At 50.9% G+C, this 19,896-nt stretch overlaps 1 protein-coding gene across 1 annotated transcript in view; it reads right to left on the minus strand.

The window, feature by feature from the left end:
- PCCB (propionyl-CoA carboxylase subunit beta) overlaps window positions 1-19,896 on the minus strand; it is a 99,400-nt gene that overhangs the window by 17,019 nt on the left and 62,485 nt on the right. The window contains exons 11-13 of the mRNA XM_075338733.1: window positions 9,864-9,971; window positions 8,729-8,829; window positions 7,626-7,724 (exon numbers count right to left, since the gene is read on the minus strand). Coding sequence (XP_075194848.1) covers window positions 7,626-7,724; window positions 8,729-8,829; window positions 9,864-9,971 — 308 coding nt within the window. The remainder of the gene's footprint in view (window positions 1-7,625; window positions 7,725-8,728; window positions 8,830-9,863; window positions 9,972-19,896) is intronic.

Genomic DNA, 19,896 nt, shown 5'->3' on the forward strand with positions numbered 1-19,896 from the left:
CAGTAAAGAAGGGAATTTTGTTTACTTACCGTAAATTCCTTTTCTTCTAGCTCCAATTGGGAGACCCAGACAATTGGGTGTATAGGCTATGCCTCCGGAGGCCGCACAAAGTATTACACTTAAAAGTGTTAAGCCCCTCCCCTTCTGCCTATACACCCCCCGTGCTCCCACGGGCTCCTCAGTTTTGGTGCAAAAGCAAGAAGGAGGAAAAAGAATTATAAACTGGTTTAAAGTAACTTCAATCCGAAGGAATATCGGAGAACTGAAACCATTCAACATGAATAACATGTGTACACAAAAAAACAGGGGCGGCTGCTGGGTCTCCCAATTGGAGCTAGAAGAAAAGGAATTTACGGTAAGTAAACAAAATTCCCTTCTTTGTCGCTCCATTGGGAGACCCAGACAATTGGGACGTCCAAAAGCAGTCCCTGGGTGGGTAAAATAATACCTCGTAAGAGAGCCGTAAAACGGCCTCTTCCTACAGGTAGGCAACCGCCGCCTGAAGGACTCGTCTACCTAGGCTGGCATCCGCCGAAGCATAGGTATGCACCTGATAGTGTTTCGTGAAAGTGTGCAGGCTCGACCAGGTAGCCGCCTGACACACCTGCTGAGCCGTAGCCTGGTGCCTCAAAGCCCAGGACGCGCCCACGGCTCTGGTAGAATGGGCCTTCAGCCCTGAGGGAACCGGAAGCCCAGCAGAACGGTAAGCTTCGAGAATTGGCTCCTTGATCCACCGAGCCAGGGTTGATTTGGAAGCCTGTGACCCTTTACGCTGGCCAGCGACAAGGACAAAGAGTGCATCCGAGCGGCGCAGGGGCGCCGTACGAGAAATGTAGAGTCTGAGTGCTCTCACCAGATCTAACAAGTGCAAATCCTTTTCACATTGGTGAACTGGATGAGGACAAAAAGAAGGTAAGGAGATATCCTGATTGAGATGAAAGGGGGATACCACCTTAGGGAGAAATTCCGGAACCGGACGCAGAACCACCTTGTCCTGGTGAAACACCAGGAAAGGGGCTTTGCATGACAGCGCTGCTAGCTCAGACACTCTCCGAAGTGAAGTGACTGCTACTAGAAAAACCACTTTCTGCGAAAGGCGTGAGAGAGAAATATCCCTCATTGGCTCGAATGGTGGTTTCTGAAGAACCATCAGCACCCTGTTCAGATCCCAGGGTTCTAACGGCCGCTTGTAAGGAGGAACGATGTGACAAACCCCCTGCAGGAACGTGCGTACCTGTGGAAGTCTGGCTAGGCGCTTCTGGAAAAACACAGAGAGCGCTGAGACTTGTCCCTTAAGGGAGCCGAGCGACAAACCCTTTTCCAGTCCAGATTGAAGGAAGGACAGAAAAGTGGGCAAGGCAAAAGGCCAGGGAGAAAAACCCTGAGCAGAGCACCACGACAGGAAAATTTTCCACGTCCTGTGGTAGATCTTGGCGGACGTTGGTTTCCTAGCCTGTCTCATAGTGGCAATGACGTCTTGAGATAACCCTGAAGACGCTAGGATCCAGGACTCAATGGTTACACAGTCAGGTTGAGGGTCGCAGAATTCAGATGGAAAAACGGCCCTTGAGATAGCAAGTCTGGTCGGTCTGGTAGTGCCCACGGTTGGCCGACCGTGAGATGCCACAGATCCGGGTACCACGACCGCCTCGGCCAGTCTGGAGCGACGAGGATGACGCGGCGGCAGTCGGCCCTGATCTTGCGTAACACTCTGGGCAACAGTGCCAGCGGAGGAAACACATAAGGGAGCTGAAATTGCGACCAATCCTGAACTAAGGCGTCTGCCGCCAGAGCTCTGGGATCTTGAGACCGTGCCATGAACGCCGGTACCTTGTTGTTGTGCCGGGACGCCATTAGGTCGACGTCCGGCACCCCCCAGCGGCAACAGATCTCCTGAAACACGTCCGGGTGAAGGGACCATTCCCCTGCGTCCATGCCCTGGCGACTGAGATAATCTGCTTCCCAGTTTTCCACGCCTGGAATGTGAACTGCAGAGATGGTGGAGGCCGTGGCTTCCACCCACATCAAAATCCGCCGGACTTCCTGGAAGGCTTGCCGACTGCGTGTGCCGCCTTGGTGGTTGATGTATGCCACCGCTGTGGCATTGTCCGACTGAATTCGGATCTGCTTGCCTTCCAGCCACTGCTGGAACGCTTTCAGGGCAAGATACACTGCCCGTATTTCCAGAACATTGATCTGAAGCGAGGACTCTTGCTGGGTCCACGTACCCTGAGCCCTGTGGTGGAGAAAAACCGCTCCCCACCCTGACAGACTCGCGTCCGTCGTGACCACCTCCCAGGATGGGGGTAGGAAGGATTTCCCCTTCGATAATGAAGTGGGAAGAAGCCACCACCGAAGGGAAGCTTTGGTCGCCTGAGAGAGGGAGACGTTCCTGTCGAGGGACGTCGGCTTCCTGTCCCATTTGCGTAGGATGTCCCATTGAAGAGGACGCAGGTGAAACTGCGCGAAAGGAACTGCCTCCATTGCTGCCACCATCTTCCCCAGGAAGTGCATGAGGCGCCTCAAGGTGTGTGACTGACCTTGAAGGAGAGATTGTACCCCTGTCTGTAGTGACCGCTGCTTGATCAGCGGAAGCTTCACTATCGCTGAGAGGGTATGAAACTCCATGCCAAGGTATGTCAGCGATTGGGCCGGTGTCAGATTTGACTTTGGAAAATTGATGATCCACCCGAAACTCTGGAGAGTCTCCAGGGTAGCGTCGAGGCTGTGTTGGCATGCCTCTAGAGAGGGTGCCTTGATCAACAGATCGTCCAAGTACGTGATCACCGAGTGACCCTGAGAGTGGAGGACCGCTACTACAGTAGCCATAACCTTGGTGAAAACCCGTGGGGCCGTTGCCAGGCCGAACGGCAGTGCCACGAACTGCAGGTGTTCGTTTTCTATGGCGAAGCGCAAGAAGCGCTGGTGCTCTGGAGCAATCGGTACGTGGAGATAAGCATCTTTGATATCGATCGATGCAAGGAAATCTCCCTGGGACATTGAGGCGATGACGGAGCGGAGGGATTCCATCCGGAACCGCCTGGTCTTTACGTGTTTGTTGAGAAGTTTCAGGTCCAGGACAGGTCGGAAAGACCCGTCCTTCTTTGGGACCACAAACAAGTTGGAGTAAAAACCGTGGCCCTGTTGCTGAAGAGGAACAGGGACCACCACTCCTTCTCCCTTCAGAGTGCCCAGCGCCTGCAGTAGAGCCTCGGCTCGCTCGGGAGGCGGGGATGACCTGAAGAATCGAGTCGGGGGACGAGAGGTGAACTCTATCTTGTAACCGTGAGACAGAATGTCTCTCACCCAACGGTCTTTTACCCGTGGCAGCCAGGTGTCGCAAAAGCGGGAGAGCCTGCCACCGACCGAGGATGCGGAGTGAGGAGGCCGAAAGTCATGAGGAAGCCGCTTTGGTAGCGGCACCTCCGGTGGTCTTTTTAGGACGTGACTTAGACCGCCATGCATCAGAGTTCCTTTGATCTTTCTGAGGCCTTTTGGACGAGGAGAATTGGGACCTGCCCGCGCCCCGAAAGGACCGAAACCTCGACTGCCCCTTCCTCTGTTGGGGTATGTTCGGTTTGGGCTGGGGTAAGGATGTATCCTTTCCCTTGGATTGTTTGATGATTTCATCCAAACGCTCGCCAAACAATCGGTCGCCAGAAATTGGCAAACTGGTTAAGCGCTTTTTGGAAACAGAATCTGCCTTCCATTCCCGTAGCCACAAGGCCCTGCGGAGTACCACCGAATTGGCGGCTGCAACCGCCGTACGGCTCGCAGAGTCCAGGACAGCATTAATAGCGTAAGACGCAAATGCCGACGTCTGAGTGGTTATGGATGCCACCTGTGGCGCGGACGTGCGTGTGGCTGCGTCAATTTGCGCTTGACCTGCTGAGATAGCTTGTAGCGCCCATACGGCTGCGAATGCTGGAGCAAAAGAAGCGCCGATAGCTTCATAGATGGATTTCAACCAGAGCTCCATCTGCCTGTCAGTGGCATCTTTGAGTGAAGCCCCATCTTCCACTGCAAGTATGGATCTAGCTGCCAGTCTGGAGATTGGAGGATCCACTTTGGGACACTGAGCCCAACTTTTGACCACGTCAGGGGGAAAGGGATAACGTGTATCCTTAAGGCGCTTAGAAAAACGCTTATCTGGACAAGCATGGTGATTCTGGACTGCCTCTCTGAAATCAGAGTGGTCCAGAAACATACTCGGTGTACGCTTGGGAAACCTGAAACGGAATTTCTCCTGCTGAGAAGCTGACTCCTCCACCGGAGGAGCTGAGGGAGAAATATCCAACATACGATTGATGGACGCAATAAGGTCGTTCACTATGGCGTCCCCGTCCGGAGTATCAAGATTGAGAGCGGCCTCAGGATCAGAATCCTGATCAGCTGTCTCCGCATCATCAACCAGAGATTCCCCCCTCTGAGACCCTGCACAACATGATGATGTCGAGGGAAAATCTAAGCGAGCTCGCTTAGTCGGTCTGGGGCTGGGTTCTGTGTCAGAACCCTCAGCCTGGGATCCATGAGATACCCCGGGAGGACATTGTTGGTCCAGCTGAGGTGGGCCAGGAAACAAAGATTCAACAGAGTCCCTGTGCTGAGATACCGGCCTGGACTGCAAGTCTTCTAGTATCTTAGCCATAGTCTCAGAGAGTTTTGCAAACTCCGTCCCCGTCACCTGAACAGTGTTAGCAGGTGGCTCCCCCTGGGCCCCCCCTAGCAGAGGCTCTGGCTGAGTAAGTGCCACAGGGGCCGAACAGTGCACACAATGAGGGTCAGTGGAACCTGCCGGTAGCGGGGTCGTACATGCGGCGCAGGCAACATAATAAGCCTGTGTTTTGGCACCCCTGCCTTTCGTGGGCGCCATGCTATTATCTTCCCTGAGCAACACAATAGGGTATATAGCCAGAAATCAACTGTGCACCATACAGTGTAAAATAAACATATAATGTTACACTACTGCACAATGGGGCTAGCACCACAGGTGCTGCTTACCACCCGCTTAAAGCGGTTGTGAGGCCACCAGAGTCCCTGCCTGGGTCTCCCAGACTTTGTCCCCCTCTGCAGCGTCCGAGGAGCTGACAGGAATGGCTGCCGGCGTCCTGAGGAGAGGAGGGAGCCGTGGGCGTGACCCAGAAAGTGCGGGAACTGGTGCCCGCACTGTGCACAGTGAGGGGGGTGGAGTATGCAAAGCATGCTCCAGCCCTCAGTGCTGCTCGTTCTGTGCAGCGTCCCGCCCTTCCCCTGCCTGTCAGGGCTGGGGGTGGGAGGAAAGGAAACTAGGCCGCAAAAAGCCGGGGACTCTAGTAATAAAACGCGGCCGCCGTAAAAGCGCGGCCGGCGTGGAAGTCCCCGGCGCACTACAAGTCCCAGCCGCGCCGCAGTGTTTCCATGGCAGCGGCGGTCAGTGCGGCAGTCCCTATACATAAACACACTCAGCAACGCTGAGTGTGTAATGGCACATATTAACCCGGTCAGCGCCGCGGTCCCCGGTGCACTAGCACACCCAGCAAAGCTGGAGTGTTGCTGTGCGCGGTCCCCACCGGGATACAGAGTACCTCCAAGTAGCAGGGCCATGTCCCTGAACGATACCCGGCTCCTATCCAGCAGGCTCCACAGGAGTTGTGGATGAAGCACGGTCTCAGTGCCTGGAGACCGATAGGATCCCACTTCCACCAGAGCCCTGAGGGGGATGGGGAAGGAAAAACAGCATGTGGGCTCCAGCCTCCGTACCCGCAATGGATACCTCAACCTTACAACACCGCCGACAAGAGTGGGGTGAGAAGGGAGCATGCTGGGGGCTCTATATGGGCCCACTTTTCTTCCATCCGACATGGTCAGCAGCTGCTGCTGACCACTCTCTGGAGCTGTGCGTGCATGTCTGACCTCCTTCGCACAAAGCAAAAAACTGAGGAGCCCGTGGGAGCACGGGGGGTGTATAGGCAGAAGGGGAGGGGCTTAACACTTTTAAGTGTAATACTTTGTGCGGCCTCCGGAGGCATAGCCTATACACCCAATTGTCTGGGTCTCCCAATGGAGCGACAAAGAAAATTAAATATTTAGCGTAGCGTCCCCCCATATTATGATACCCAGCACAGATAAAGTCCACGGCTGCAGTGGTGCGCTGATCTTGGCTGTGTATCAAAATAGGAGGAACCTCATGCGATTATTATTTAAATTAATTAAATCAATTAAAAAAAAAAAAAAAAAGCGTGCGGTCCCCCCAATTTTGATACCCAGCCAAGATAAAGCCCGGAAACTGGGCGCTTGTATTCCCAGACTGGGGAGACCCTAGTGGATTATGTTAGACCTGCAGGGGTGTTTCAGGGCGGCTAATAAAGTGGTGAAAGAGGGTGTTTTTTTTGTATTTTATTTCAAATAAAGGATTTTTTTCAGTGTTTGTGTTTATTTACTTTGACTTAAAGATTAGTAATGGGGAGGGTCTCATATAGCCTCCCCATTACCAATCTAGGGCTTAGTGGCAGCTGTGGGCTGTTCTCAACTCCTTACTGCCACTGGACCAGGCGATCAGGAAGAGCTGGGTAAAGTTCCAGGCTTGTCACCTCTAATGGATCCAACAAATCTGGGCAGCTACAGGCTGCTATTTTTAGACTGGGGATTGCCCAATAATCATTGGTCTTTAAAGCCTGAGAATACCAGCCCACAGCTGTCACGTGACTGCAACCAATAGCAGATGCCGGTGGGCGGGGAAAGCAGTGCATATGCAATGAAGGCTAATGCGCAGCCCCAGAAGTGAATGCACGACCTGGAACCAGTGTACAGCCACGATGGAGCCTCAGTAAGTATGAGACCCCCGATTATTAATCTGTAAGTCAAAGTAAATAAACACAAAACACTGAAAAAAATCCTTTATTTGAAATAAAATACAAAAAAAACACCTTCTTTCACCACTTTATTAACACGCAAAATACCCCAGCAGGTCTGGACATAATACACATGGGTCTCCCTAGTCTGAGAATACCAGCCCCAAGCTGTTGAGCTTTATCTTGGCTGGGTATCAAAATTGGGCAGAACCGCATGTTTTTTATAAAAGAAAAGAAAGGAACTTGCGGCTCCTATTATTTTGATGCTCAGCCAAGATAAGCCCATGGCTGGGGGTGGCCGATGCTTTATCTGTGCTGGTATCACTATAGGGACCCTTTTTTTTTACATTTGTTTATTTTACACTCCACTGTAAGCATGCAGATAGCGCCTGTGATTCCAACCAATTATAGGGTGGGGGCGTGGTCTATCAGCAGCCGGGGAAAACAGTGAATATGTATGAGGACTGATGAGCGGACCCGGAAGTAGCGTTACTTACCAAGCCTCCCACGTGGCTGTGGACGCTCTTGCTTTAACTCTTATTTTACGGGTAATGTTCGGCCTTCGGGCAGATGTTCAGGCTCAAGTCCGATCCTGAACCGGACCTTTTTTTTTTTAAGTCCAGGCGAACCAGAACGTCTGCAGGTTCGCTCAACTCTACTACAGAGGACTAGGGTAAGGTTATCTTTTCTGATGATGCCCCATTCAGAAAGTTTTGGGCATCTTGAAGAATGATTGTCCAGAGAAAAAAAAAAGATGAGCAAGGTGAAATTAGATACATTGGGTTTAGGTCTTACCTTTGCTCCCATAACAGCGACTTCTGCAGTTGGCCAGGCATAGTTTACATCACCTCGAAGATGCTTTGAGCTCATTACATCATAGGCACCGCCATAAGCCTGAAATTAGCCAATAATTAGTAGTTAGCACAAAACTAACTCAAGGCAAATGATTCACACTGGACAACCTGCGGCCATAAATAACCAGATAGTTGCTATAAGAGAATATCAGGGAAACTGGATTAGGCAAGTAGTTTTGCCTGTTTGAGAATTGAAAAGAATCGAATAGAAAAACAATCTACATCTCTAGCTATAATTGATATATATATATGGTGGTGGATAATGACATAAGAGAACGTATTTTGTAATATTGCGAGCATTCAACTTTACCAGCATGATGTTCAAGGGGTTATTCATCCTAAAAAATAAAAGTTATAGCCCAATAGAATGCTGGTGGTGTGCATGTGCGGCCTCCGCTCCATCCATTCTCTATGAGATTGCCGGAAATAGTTGAGCAGTGTACTTGTAAGTTACATATGATTGTATCTTATTAGTAAAATTAGTAAGGGATTATCTGATTTCTTAATTAGCTGTATTATAAAATACAAAGTTGCTGGAGGAGCTGCGCTCTGAGGTGCGGCCATGTGATCCTTCTATTTACATGGAGGAGCAATGACGTTCCATACTGTGATCACATTATTCTTACAGCACAGCCCTCTACAAAGCTCACATTACTGGCGATGTCCTCCTGAAGCCTCTGACAGTATTACACGCCAATGTCATCGTGTCCAATACTTTGGAAAGGCAGCAGATACATAATGGGGAGAGAGCTGTGCTCTGTGCTTGTGAAGCAGTCCGCCTTGTGTTGTGCTTGATCCCTCCTCTGGGTACTTTATGAACTAATGGCTCCTGCGTGTTATATCCTCCACCCGCTGAGCACTCACTATAGAGGAGAACAACTACTACGGAGAGGAGCCGCAGGACTGAATATCAGGGGAGCGCAGGGCAGGGGCGACTTCTCGCTTGTACTTAGAATTTATTTAGCACGAATCAGATTCCACATGGTTAGTAGTTCTGCCCCCATACTGCCCCCATACCTGCTCCCATAGACCTTCTCAGCTCACCTTTCTGGTAATAATTGTGATCTTGGGTACAGTAGCCTCTGCAAAGGCAAACAGGAGTTTTGCCCCGTGTCTGATAATGCCTCCATATTCCTGAGCAGTGCCTTAAAAACAACAAAATGTGCAGCTTTACATTTTCATCTCGTTACAAAACACTGGATCATCCCCACATCACGAGCTACAGGAATCTCCAAGGTCAAATGGAGCCCTACATCTAATCACTATGCATCTAGTTTACATGACTAGTATTGTAAGACCTGTTAACATTTACATATATAGGTTAGAAGACTGAACTTTTTCTTGTTATGCTGCCACCTGCTGTCAAAACAAAGAACAGCGGGCACAAACCCCTGCTGCTTGATTTACTTGGTAAAGTCCTGAACAGGATGTGAGGAGGAGCTAGTTTTGTTTGGTAGCTGTTTATGCTGAGGTGTGTGTGTTCGGACGTGCTGAAGAAGGCAAGGCCGCATTCTGCCCTGCTGAACAAGGTCCAAGTACCTGAGTGTTCTTGACATCTCCCCAAGACACAGATCCAAGAAAGGCTGGATGTGGAGCGAGGAGCCAGACAGCACGGGCAAATTACAGAGACGGGACAAAGACTGAACTTTAGAGGTGTCTGTCGGCGGAATACGGGCCCCAACGGTGACGAGGTACCCCACGCTGAAACCTGCAGTTAAGTGTGCACACTACTTTTAGTTAGGGACAGATAGGAAATGACTCTGCACTGTGTTATGCAAGAAAGGTAACAAGGACTCTGCGTTTTTTTTGCTTAATAAGGATTTTTGTGTTTTGCTTTTGGGAGTACAATCTGAGGCTTCCCACCCTTGACAAGCTATTCAAAGTGGTTGTATGTATATTACATTATATCTACTGCTGTGCACATTCCCGCTTTTCTCTCCCTCCTTTCCCGCACTATTCTTCCACCTGTGTTGTGCAATATGTTATTAAATTTGCATTGATTAACCCCCGTGGTTCCGTGCAGTCCTTGCGTATCCAGTTACCTGCAGGTTATTACAGTATGACAATGTAACCAACAGATGTACCTTCAATTAATTTCCACAGTTGCTTTTACAAATTATATATATGTAGTGTGTACACACACACACACACACACACACACACGTAAAGCTACAATTACCTGGCAAAAATCCTGGTACATCTACAAAAGTGATGATGGGTATATTGAAGGCGTCACAAAACCTGACAAAGCGAGCTCCTTTTACTGATGAATTTATGTCCAGGCAGCCTGTGTGGTAGAGAACAATAGGTTACATCGTTAAACCATAAAGGGAAAGCAAAACCTACAACACCCATGTAGGCAGTAGAGTGTGACCGCATCAGTCACCTGACCACATCAGCCAATAGCAGGCCGCTGTTGTTTCGATTCTTGAACCGCGACGTCTCTTTCAGGTGTAAGCGCAGATCACAGAGCGGCCTGCACTCAATCCAGCTATTTTTTTATTTCCAAACTTAAAAAAAGAAGTTTTGATCTATTGTAACCACTGTGTAGCTTGGAGGCCTATATGGTCCAGAGACCCCCATACATTGCTCAAAAGGAAAGAGTAGGAGCACTCCGCTCATCCTCAAGTATAATAGTGGTGTACAGGAACAATAGAATGTCTGTCTATGGGGCTGTACACTTTTCAGCTCAGGCTCAGCCCCCTTCCTGTAAGCAATCGACCCTGACCAACAGCTTAAAGCTAATAAAGCTGTGGCTCCAACAGATGAAAACTTTTTAACAAGCTTAGTTACTACATAAGAAATATGTAAAAGGAAAACACAGCCAGAAAATATTTAACCAACTTTAATTGAACAAGCAACATATATTTTACAATGACCAATAAACCACATTAGACTCTAAAGGGTGCTTTACGCGCTGAGACATCGTTAACGATATATCGTCGGGGTCACTTCGTTAGTGACGCACATCCGGCGCCATTAGCAACATCGCAGCATGTGACACCAAGGAGCGACGATCAACGATTGCAAAATCAATGATTGTTGACATGTCGCTCCTTTCCTTAATGTCAGTGCTGCTGCAGGAACGATGTTGTTAGTCGTTCCTGTGGCATCACACATTGCTATGTGTGACACCGCAGGAGCGACGAACATCCTACATGCGTCCACCGGCAATGAGGAAGGAAGGAGGTGGGCGGGATGTTCCGGCCACTCATCTCCGCCCCTCCTCTGCTATTGGATGGCTGCCGCGTGACGTTGCTGTGATACCGCACGAACCGCCCCCTTAGAAAGGAGGCGGTTCGCCGGCCAGAGCGACGTCGCAGGGCAGGTAAGCCATGTGACAGGTGTAAGCGATGTTGTGCGCCACGGGCAGCGATTTGCCAGTGTCGCACAACCGACAGGGGGCAGGTACGCTCGTTAGCGATACAGATACCGCAGCGTGTAAAGTGCCCTTTACTTCTTATGAGCAATTGGACATTTGCAACAATAGACCGACTCCGACCCTACTGATTTTGAATTGATATACAGTGGAACCTGGGTTTACGAGAACAGTCCGTTCTGGGAGTGTGCTTGTAAACCAAGTTACTCGTCTAGCAAAGCAAAATTTCCCATAGGAAATAATGCAAGCTCAGACAATTTGTTCCACAACTTGTGCAATGTCCCATCCTGGTCCCCTCCCCTATTGTGCCATTCCACACACAAACACACAAATTATGCTCACCTCACCTTCTATCCATCGCCGGCCTCCCGGTTCTTGTAGTTCGCCGGTACAGGATGTGTATCAGGCAACCATCATGAACAATGCCGGAGCTGCTTCTGCCAGAGCGCTGACGTCAAAGGCATGAGCCGCTTGCCTCTGATTGGTCAGCACGCTGCCTTTGAGAAGCGGCTGACAGCGGAAGTTCCTCCATCGTTGCGATGGTTACCCGATGCACATCCTGTACCGGCGAACAACAAGAACCAGGAGGCCGGCGATGGAACGGAAGGCAAGGTGAGCATATTAGGTGTGTTTTGTGTGGACTGCAAGAGCGGGTCATAGCGCGATGAAAGTACGGAACCGGAAGTGTGTGCGGTGAGTATTTGCTCGTACAGCAAAGCTTGCTCGTAAACGGAGTTACAAATTTACAGCAAGCTTTGCTCGTATAGCGAAATACTCGCACACCAAGTTACTCGTAAACCGAGGTTCCACTGTACTTAAATGCGTTTTCCCACAAAGAAAATTTTAAATCAACAGATCTTGAAATAATAAGTTCCACACTTGGATATGTTTAATAAGAGTTCCTGTACTGAGATAATCTTAGATAGGTTTCCCTGCTATGTAATGTGTAATGGCCGTGTCTGACCATGTAAAGCTGCTCCAGTTCATGGTCGACACATACCACAGTTCTTATCCAGGGAAAGAAACAGAAGTCAGATATAAGGAGCAAACAAATAACATAGCAAGAGCTCACTGCCGTGTCTTTCTGTATGATAAACACATTTCCTTGCCGGTTTTAATCACACGACTAGTGATGGGCAAACACGAGCTGTAATATGTACCTGTCATACATGTTCACTGCTTCCCCACCCATCATCAGTCCCGGCGCGTCTGATTGGTTGCAGTCACACCATGCCCCTAGCCTGTGTGACAGTGTGTGATTGGTTGGAAATCACACCTCGCTGTCTGCGTCCCTCTAGTTGTGTAAAAATAAATTAAAAAAAAAAAAAAAAAAAATTGGTGTAGGGTCCCCCATATATTGTGATATATCCTCTTAATTTTTATACACAGCCAAGATAAAGTTGACAGTTGGGGGCTGGTATTCTCAGGCTGGGGAGGCCTATGGTTATTGGCCCCCCTAGCCTAAAAGAAGGGAATTTTGTTTACTTACCGTAAATTCCTTTTCTTCTAGCTCCTATTGGGAGACCCAGACAATTGGGTGTATAGCTTCTGCCTCCGGAGGCCACACAAAGTATTACACTTTAAAAAGTGTAACCCCTCCCCTCTGCCTATACACCCTCCCGTGCATCACGGGCTCCTCAGTTTTGGTGCAAAAGCAGAAAGGAGGAAACTTATAAATTGGTCTAAGGTAAATTCAATCCGAAGGATGTTCGGAGAACTGAAAACCATGAACCAAAAGAACAATTCAACATGAACAACATGTGTACACAAAAGAACAACCAGCCCGAAGGGAACAGGGGCGGGTGCTGGGTCTCCCAATAGGAGCTAGAAGAAAAGGAATTTACGGTAAGTAAACAAAATTCCCTTCTTCTTTGTCGCTCCATTGGGAGACCCAGACAATTGGGACGTCCAAAAGCAGTCCCTGGGTGGGTAAAAGAATACCTCGATAAAAAGAGCCGAAAACGACCCCCTCTTACAGGTGGGCAACCGCCGCCTGAAGGACTCGCCTACCTAGACTGGCGTCTGCCGAAGCATAGGCATGCACCTGATAGTGTTTCGTGAAAGTGTGCAGACTAGACCAGGTAGCTGCCTGACACACCTGCTGAGCCGTAGCCCGGTGCCGCAGTGCCCAGGACGCACCCACGGCTCTGGTAGAATGGGCTTTCAACCCTGAAGGAAGTGGAATCCCAGAAGAACGGTAGGCTTCAAGAATCGGTTCCTTGATCCATCGAGCCAAGGTTGACTTGGAAGCCTGCGAACCCTTACGCTGGCCAGCGACAAGGACAAAGAGGGCATCTGAACGGCGCAGGGGCGCCGTGCGAGACACGTAGAGCCGGAGTGCTCTCACTAAATCTAATGAGTGCAAATCTTTTTCACATTGGTGAACTGGATGAGGGTAAAATGAAGGTAAGGAGATATCCTGATTGAGATGAAAAGGGGATACCACCTTAGGGAGAAATTCCGGGACCGGACGTAGAACCACCTTATCCTGGTGAAAAACCAGGAAGGGGGCTTTGCATGACAGCGCTGCCAGCTCCGACAGTCTGCGGAGCGATATAACTGCCACTAGAAATGCCACCTTTTGCGAGAGACGTGATAAAGAGACCTCCCGCAGCGGCTCAAAAGGTGGCTTCTGAAGAGCCGTTAGCACCCTATTGAGGTCCCAGGGTTCCAGCGGACGCTTGTAAGGTGGGACTATGTGGCAAACTCCCTGCAGGAACGTGCGGACCTGCGGAAGCCTGGCTAAACGCTTTTGAAAAAATACGGAAAGCGCCGATACTTGTCCCTTGAGAGAGCCGAGAGACAAACCCTTGTCCATTCCGGATTGAAGGAATGAAAGAAAAGTGGGTAAGGCAAAGGGCCAGGGAGTAAAACCCTTGTCAGAGCACCAGGATAAGAAGATCCTCCAAGACCTGTGATAGATTTTGGCGGACGTTGGTTTCCTGGCCTGTCTCATAGTGGCAATGACATCTTGAGATAACCCTGAGGACGCTAGGAGCCAGGACTCAATGGCCACACAGTCAGGTTGAGGGCCGCAGAATTCAGATGGAAAAACGGCCCTTGAGACAGCAAGTCTGGGCGGTCTGGGAGCACCCACGGTTGACCCACCGTGAGATGCCACAGATCCGGGTACCACGACCGCCTCGGCCAATCTGGAGCGACGAGAATGGCGCGATGACAGTCGGACCTGATTTTGCGCAACACTCTGGGGAGCATCGCCAGAGGAGGAAACACATAGGGAAGTCGAAACTGCGACCAATCCTGAACTAATGCGTCCGCCGCCAGAGCTCTGTGATCTTGAGACCGGGCCATGAATGCCGGGACTTTGTTGTTGTGCCGTGACGCCATGAGATCGACGTCCGGCGTCCCCCAGCGGCGACAGATCTCTCGAAACACGTCTGGGTGAAGAGACCATTCCCCCGCGTCCATGCCCTGTCGGCTGAGAAAATCTGCTTCCCAGTTTTCTACGCCCGGGATGTACACTGCGGAGATCGTGGAGGCTGTGGCTTCCACCCACTGCAGAATTCGCCGGACTTCCTGGAAGGCTTGACGACTGCGAGTGCCGCCTTGGTGGTTGATGTAAGCGACGGCCGTGGCGTTGTCCGACTGGATTCGGATCTGCCTGCCCTCCAGCCACTGATGAAAGGCCAATAGGGCTAGATACACTGCCCTTATCTCCAGAATATTGATCTGAAGGGAAGACTATCGGAGTCCAGGTTCCCTGAGCCCTGTGGTGGAGAAAAACCGCCCCCCACCCTGACAGGCTCGCGTCCGTCGTGACCACAGCCCAGGTGGGGGGTAGGAAGGATTTCCCCTGCGACAGAGAGTAGAGAAGGAGCCACCACTGAAGTGACGTCTTGGTTGCAAGGGAAAGAGAGACGTTCCTGTCGAGTGAAGTCGACCTCCTGTCCCATTTTCGGAGAATTTCCCACTGGAGTGGCCGCAGATGGAATTGCGCGAACGGCACTGCCTCCATCGCTGCCACCATCTTCCCCAGGAAGTGCATGAGGCGCCTCAAGGGGTGTGACTGACCCCGAAGAAGAGATTGCACCCCTGCCTGCAGAGAAAGCCGTTTGTCCCGCGGTAGCATGACTACCGCTGACTGAGTATGAAACTCCATCCCAAGGTACGTCAGTGATTGGGTCGGTGTCAACTTGGATTTTGGGAAGTTGATTATCCAACCGAACTGCTGGAGAGTCGCCAGAGCGACGGAAAGGCTGTTTTGACACGCCAACTGAGAGGGTGCCTTGACCAGAAAATCGTCTAAGTAGGGAATCACCGAGTGGCCCTGAGAGTGTAGGACCGCCACAACAGATGCCATGACCTTGGTGAACACCCGTGGGGCTGTCGCCAGGCCGAAAGGCAATGCCACGAACTGAAGGTGTTCGTCCCTGATGGCGAAGCGCAAAAAGCGTTGATGTTCGGGTGTGATCGGCACATGGAGATAAGCATCCTTGATGTCGATCGATGCTAGGAAGTCTCCTTGTGACATTGAAGCGATGACAGAGCGGAGAGATTCCATCCGAAACCGTCTGGTGCTCACATGTCTGTTGAGTAGTTTGAGGTCCAGAACGGGACGAAACGAGCCGTCCTTCTTTGGCACCACAAACAAGTTGGAGTAAAAGCCGCGACCATGTTCCTGGGGGGGAACAGGGATCACAACTCCTTCTGTTTTCAGAGCGTTCACCGCCTGAAAAAGAGCATCGGCTCGCTCGGGGGGCGGAGATGTTCTGAAGAAACGAGTCGGAGGACGAGCGCTGAACTCTATCCTGTAACCGTGAGACAGAACGTGTCTCACCCATCGGTCTTGAACATGTGGCCACCAGGCGTCGCAAAAGCGGGAGAGCCTGCCACCGACCGAGGATGCGGTTCGGGGATGCCGAGAGTCATGAGGAGGCCGCCTTGGAAGCAGTGCCTCCTGCGGCCTTTTGGGGGCGTGACTTAGCCCGCCACGCATAGGAGTTCCTCTGGCCTTTCTCCGGCCTGCTGGACGAAGAGGATTGGGGCTTGGCGGAGGGACGAAAGGACCGAAACCTCGGTTGTATCTGTCGTTGCTGAGGTCTCTTTGGCTTAGACTGGGGCAAGGAGGAGTCCTTTCCCTTAGATTCCTTAATAATCTCATCCAATCGTTCGCCAAACAATCGGTCGCCAGCAAACGGCAAACCGGTTAAGAACCTCTTGGAAGCCGAGTCTGCCTTCCATTCGCGCAGCCACATGGCCCTGCGGACTGCCACAGAGTTAGCGGATGCCACCGCTGTACGGCTAGCAGAGTCTAAAACTGCGTTCATGGCGTAGGAAGAAAAAACTGACGCCTGGGAAGTCAAAGACGTAACCTGCGGAGCAGAATTACGTGTAACCGCATTAATCTCAGCCAGACAAGCTGAGATAGCTTGTAGTGCCCACACGGCTGCAAAGGCCGGGGCAAAAAGACGCGCCCGTGGCTTCATAGATGGATTTCATCAGGAGCTCTATCTGCCTGTCAGTGGCATCCTTTAGCGATGATCCATCTGCAACCGATACCACAGATCTAGCCGCCAATCTAGAGACTGGGGGATCCACCTTGGGACATTGAGCCCAACCCTTGACAACGTCAGAAGGGAAGGGGTAACGTGTGTCAGTAAGGCGCTTAGTAAAGCGCTTGTCCGGAACCGCTCTGGGCTTCTGGACAGCATCTCTGAAGTTAGAGTGATCGAAAAACGCACTCCGTGTACGTTTAGGGAACCGAAACTGGTGTTTCTCCTGCTGAGAAGTCGACTCCTCTACAGGTGGCGGTGGGGGAGAGATATCTAACACCTGGTTGATGGACGAGATAAGATCATTTACTATGGCGTCCCCGTCAGGTGTATCAAGATTGAGGGCAACGTCAGTGTCAGAGCCCTGAGCTGCGACGTCCGCCTCGTCCTCCAGAGAGTCCTCACGCTGGGAACCTGAGCAGCGTGAAGAATTCGGGGAAGAGTCCCAGCGTGCCCGCTTAGCCGGTCTGGGACTGTGGTCCGGGCCGGAGTCCTCCACATGAGACCTAGGGCCCCCCCTGGGAACGTGCTGCGGCGCGGGCAGAGAGGGGCCTGGGGGTGAAGATCCAACAGGGCCCGGGGCCTGTGTAAGGAGCGGTCTGGACTGCAAAGCTTCAAGCAGCTTGGCAGACCATTTGTCCATAGACTGAGCCATGGAATGCGAGAGTGACTCAGAGTTTTTCAGCAAAAACTGCAAACTCTGTCCCTGCCGACTGGACAGGGGGAGCAACGGATTCTACCTGAGCCGAGGGGCCCACTAGTGACCGAGGCTCTGTTTGTAGAAGCAAAACAGGGGTTGAGCATTGCTCACAGTGAGGGTAGGTGGAACCTGCAGGTAACTTAGCCGCACAAGAGGTACAGGTCGCAAAATAACCATGTCTTGGCCCCCTTGCTCCTTGTGGACGACATGCTGTTGTCTCCTAGGAGAGTGATCACTGAGGGTATATGGAGAGGGTATACAGCCCGACCGAACAGAAGTATATAAACATATATAGTATCTATTCCGGCACCCTAAGAGGACCAGCACCGGGTGACCGGTGTGGCTTACCGACCGCTAAAAAGCGGAGTGTGTGTCCTCCAGATTCCCTGCCTTAGGTCTCCCAGCGTTGCAGAGCTCTTTCCAGGAAATCTTCCACAGGCAGAATGCCAAAGAAATGGCTGCCGGAGCTCTCAGGGGAGGAGAGAAGCCGGGGGCGGCGTTAGAAAAGTGCAGGAATCTGGAGTCCCCACAGTGATCAGTGAGGGGGGGAGGAACATACAGGATGCCCTGGCCCTCACAGCCGACGTCAGGTCGGCAGTCCCGCCCTTATCCCTGATAGACAGGTCCGGGGGCGGGAGTTTTGCTACTAGGCCGCAATTGAAGCCGGGGACTAAATTTAATACCGCGGCCGACAAACAGGCGCGGTCGGCGCGGAAGTCCGCCGGCCGTCACAAATAAGCAGCTGCTGCAGCGTCCGGGATGTAGGCGCTCCATGCACATCCCCCATGGGGGTACAGAGTACCTTAGTGATGCAGGGCCCGGTCCCTGAGGATAAACAAACTCCTGTCCGACAGATTCCCCCAGGGGCTGCGGAGGGAGCACGGTCCCAGTGACTGGATGACCGCTCAGGATCCCACTTCTCCCAGAGCCGCTAAGGGATGGTGAAGGAGACGGCATGAGGCTCCTGCCTTTGTACCCACAATGGGTACCTCAACCTTAACAACACCGCCGACAAAGTGGGGTGAGAAGGGAACATGCCGGGGGTCCCGTGGGGGCCCACTTTTCTTCCAACCGATATAACTAAAATGAGAAGATGAGTGGATGTGTGCCTCCTTCCACACAAAGCATAAAACTGAGGAGCCCGTGATGCACGGGAGGGTGTATAGGCAGAGGGGAGGGGTTACACTTTTTAAAGTGTAATACTTTGTGTGGCCTCCGGAGGCAGAAGCTATACACCCAATTGTCTGGGTCTCCCAATGGAGCGACAAAGAAATAACTGCCTGCAGCCGGCTAGAATTGTCCCATCTATTAGATGCAAAAATCCCGGCAAATCCCGATTGCCCTCGTGCACTGGCAATCAGGGTAATATCAGGGGTTAATGACAGCTCACATCTGCCACTAAGCCGTAGACTAGTAATGACCCCCCCAGTACTAATCTTTTAAGTGAAAAGAAAAACCAACACAGAAACAAATTGTTTATTTGAAATAAAATACAAAAACCCCACCCTCTTTCACCAGTTTATGAACCCCACAAAACACCCAGGACCGACGTAATCCACACAAGGTTCCACGACATTCCCGACTGCTACATACTGAAGTTGCATTGTGTGGGCAAATTACAGAACATGACCGCCTGCTGCGGTTTCAGGCAGACACTGACTGAGCCGCAGCTGTAAGCGTTGACATCACTGAGTTTATCTGAGTTCACAGCTAGAGGTTCCCACTGTAACCCAACTGTGACCACATGTAAACTCACCTCAGATTACCTCACTGAACTCAGTGACCTCCCCTCAGGTGAACCGAGTTCAATCAGACTTGCATCTCCTTGGCAGGAACCCGCCTTTTTTTTCAAAGAGATACAGATTTGGTGCAAAACGTTATATCTAATTCCTGCACCAATTCTGCATCTTGTGACAAAAAAAAAAAAAAACAAAAAAACAAACACACGCAAAAAACGCAATACGGTATTGATGTGATTTTTTTTTTTGCCAGGAGATGCAGATTTGGTGTATAAATTCCAGCAACAAATCTGCATCTCTTGGAAGAAAAAAAAAAATGCGCTTTTTCTGCCAGAAGATGCAGGTCTGATTGAACTCACTTCACCTGAGGTGAGTTTACCTGCGGTCACATGTGGGGTACCATGGGAACCTCCAGCTGTGACTGCAGATAAACTTCGTGATGTCACCGCTCACAGCTGCAGCTCAGCCAGTGTCTGCCCGAAGCCGCATCGGGCAATAGCGTTCTGTAATGTGCATGCGCTTTACGACTTCAGAATGTAGCAGATCCGGGATCATTATGGGAGTTCATGTGGATTACGTCGGACCTGGGTGTTTGGTGGGATAATAAGCTTAAGAGGAGGTTTTTTATATTTTATTTCAAATAGAGGTTTTTTGGTGTTTGTGTTCATTTCTTTTCACTTACAGGATTAGTAATGGAAGGGGTCTCATTACTAAGCTAGGGCTTAGTGGCAGCTGTGATCTGTCATTAACCCCTTATATAACCCATTTGCCACAGCACCAGGGCAATCAGAATGAGCTGGGTAAAGTGCCTTGACTGTCGCATCCAATGGTCACGACAATTCTGGGCAGGCTACTATTTTTAGGCTAGGGGGGCTCAATAA

This window comes from Anomaloglossus baeobatrachus, chromosome 3 (genome assembly GCF_048569485.1).
Source record: "Anomaloglossus baeobatrachus isolate aAnoBae1 chromosome 3, aAnoBae1.hap1, whole genome shotgun sequence".
In the NCBI taxonomy this organism is placed as follows: domain Eukaryota; kingdom Metazoa; phylum Chordata; class Amphibia; order Anura; family Aromobatidae; genus Anomaloglossus; species Anomaloglossus baeobatrachus.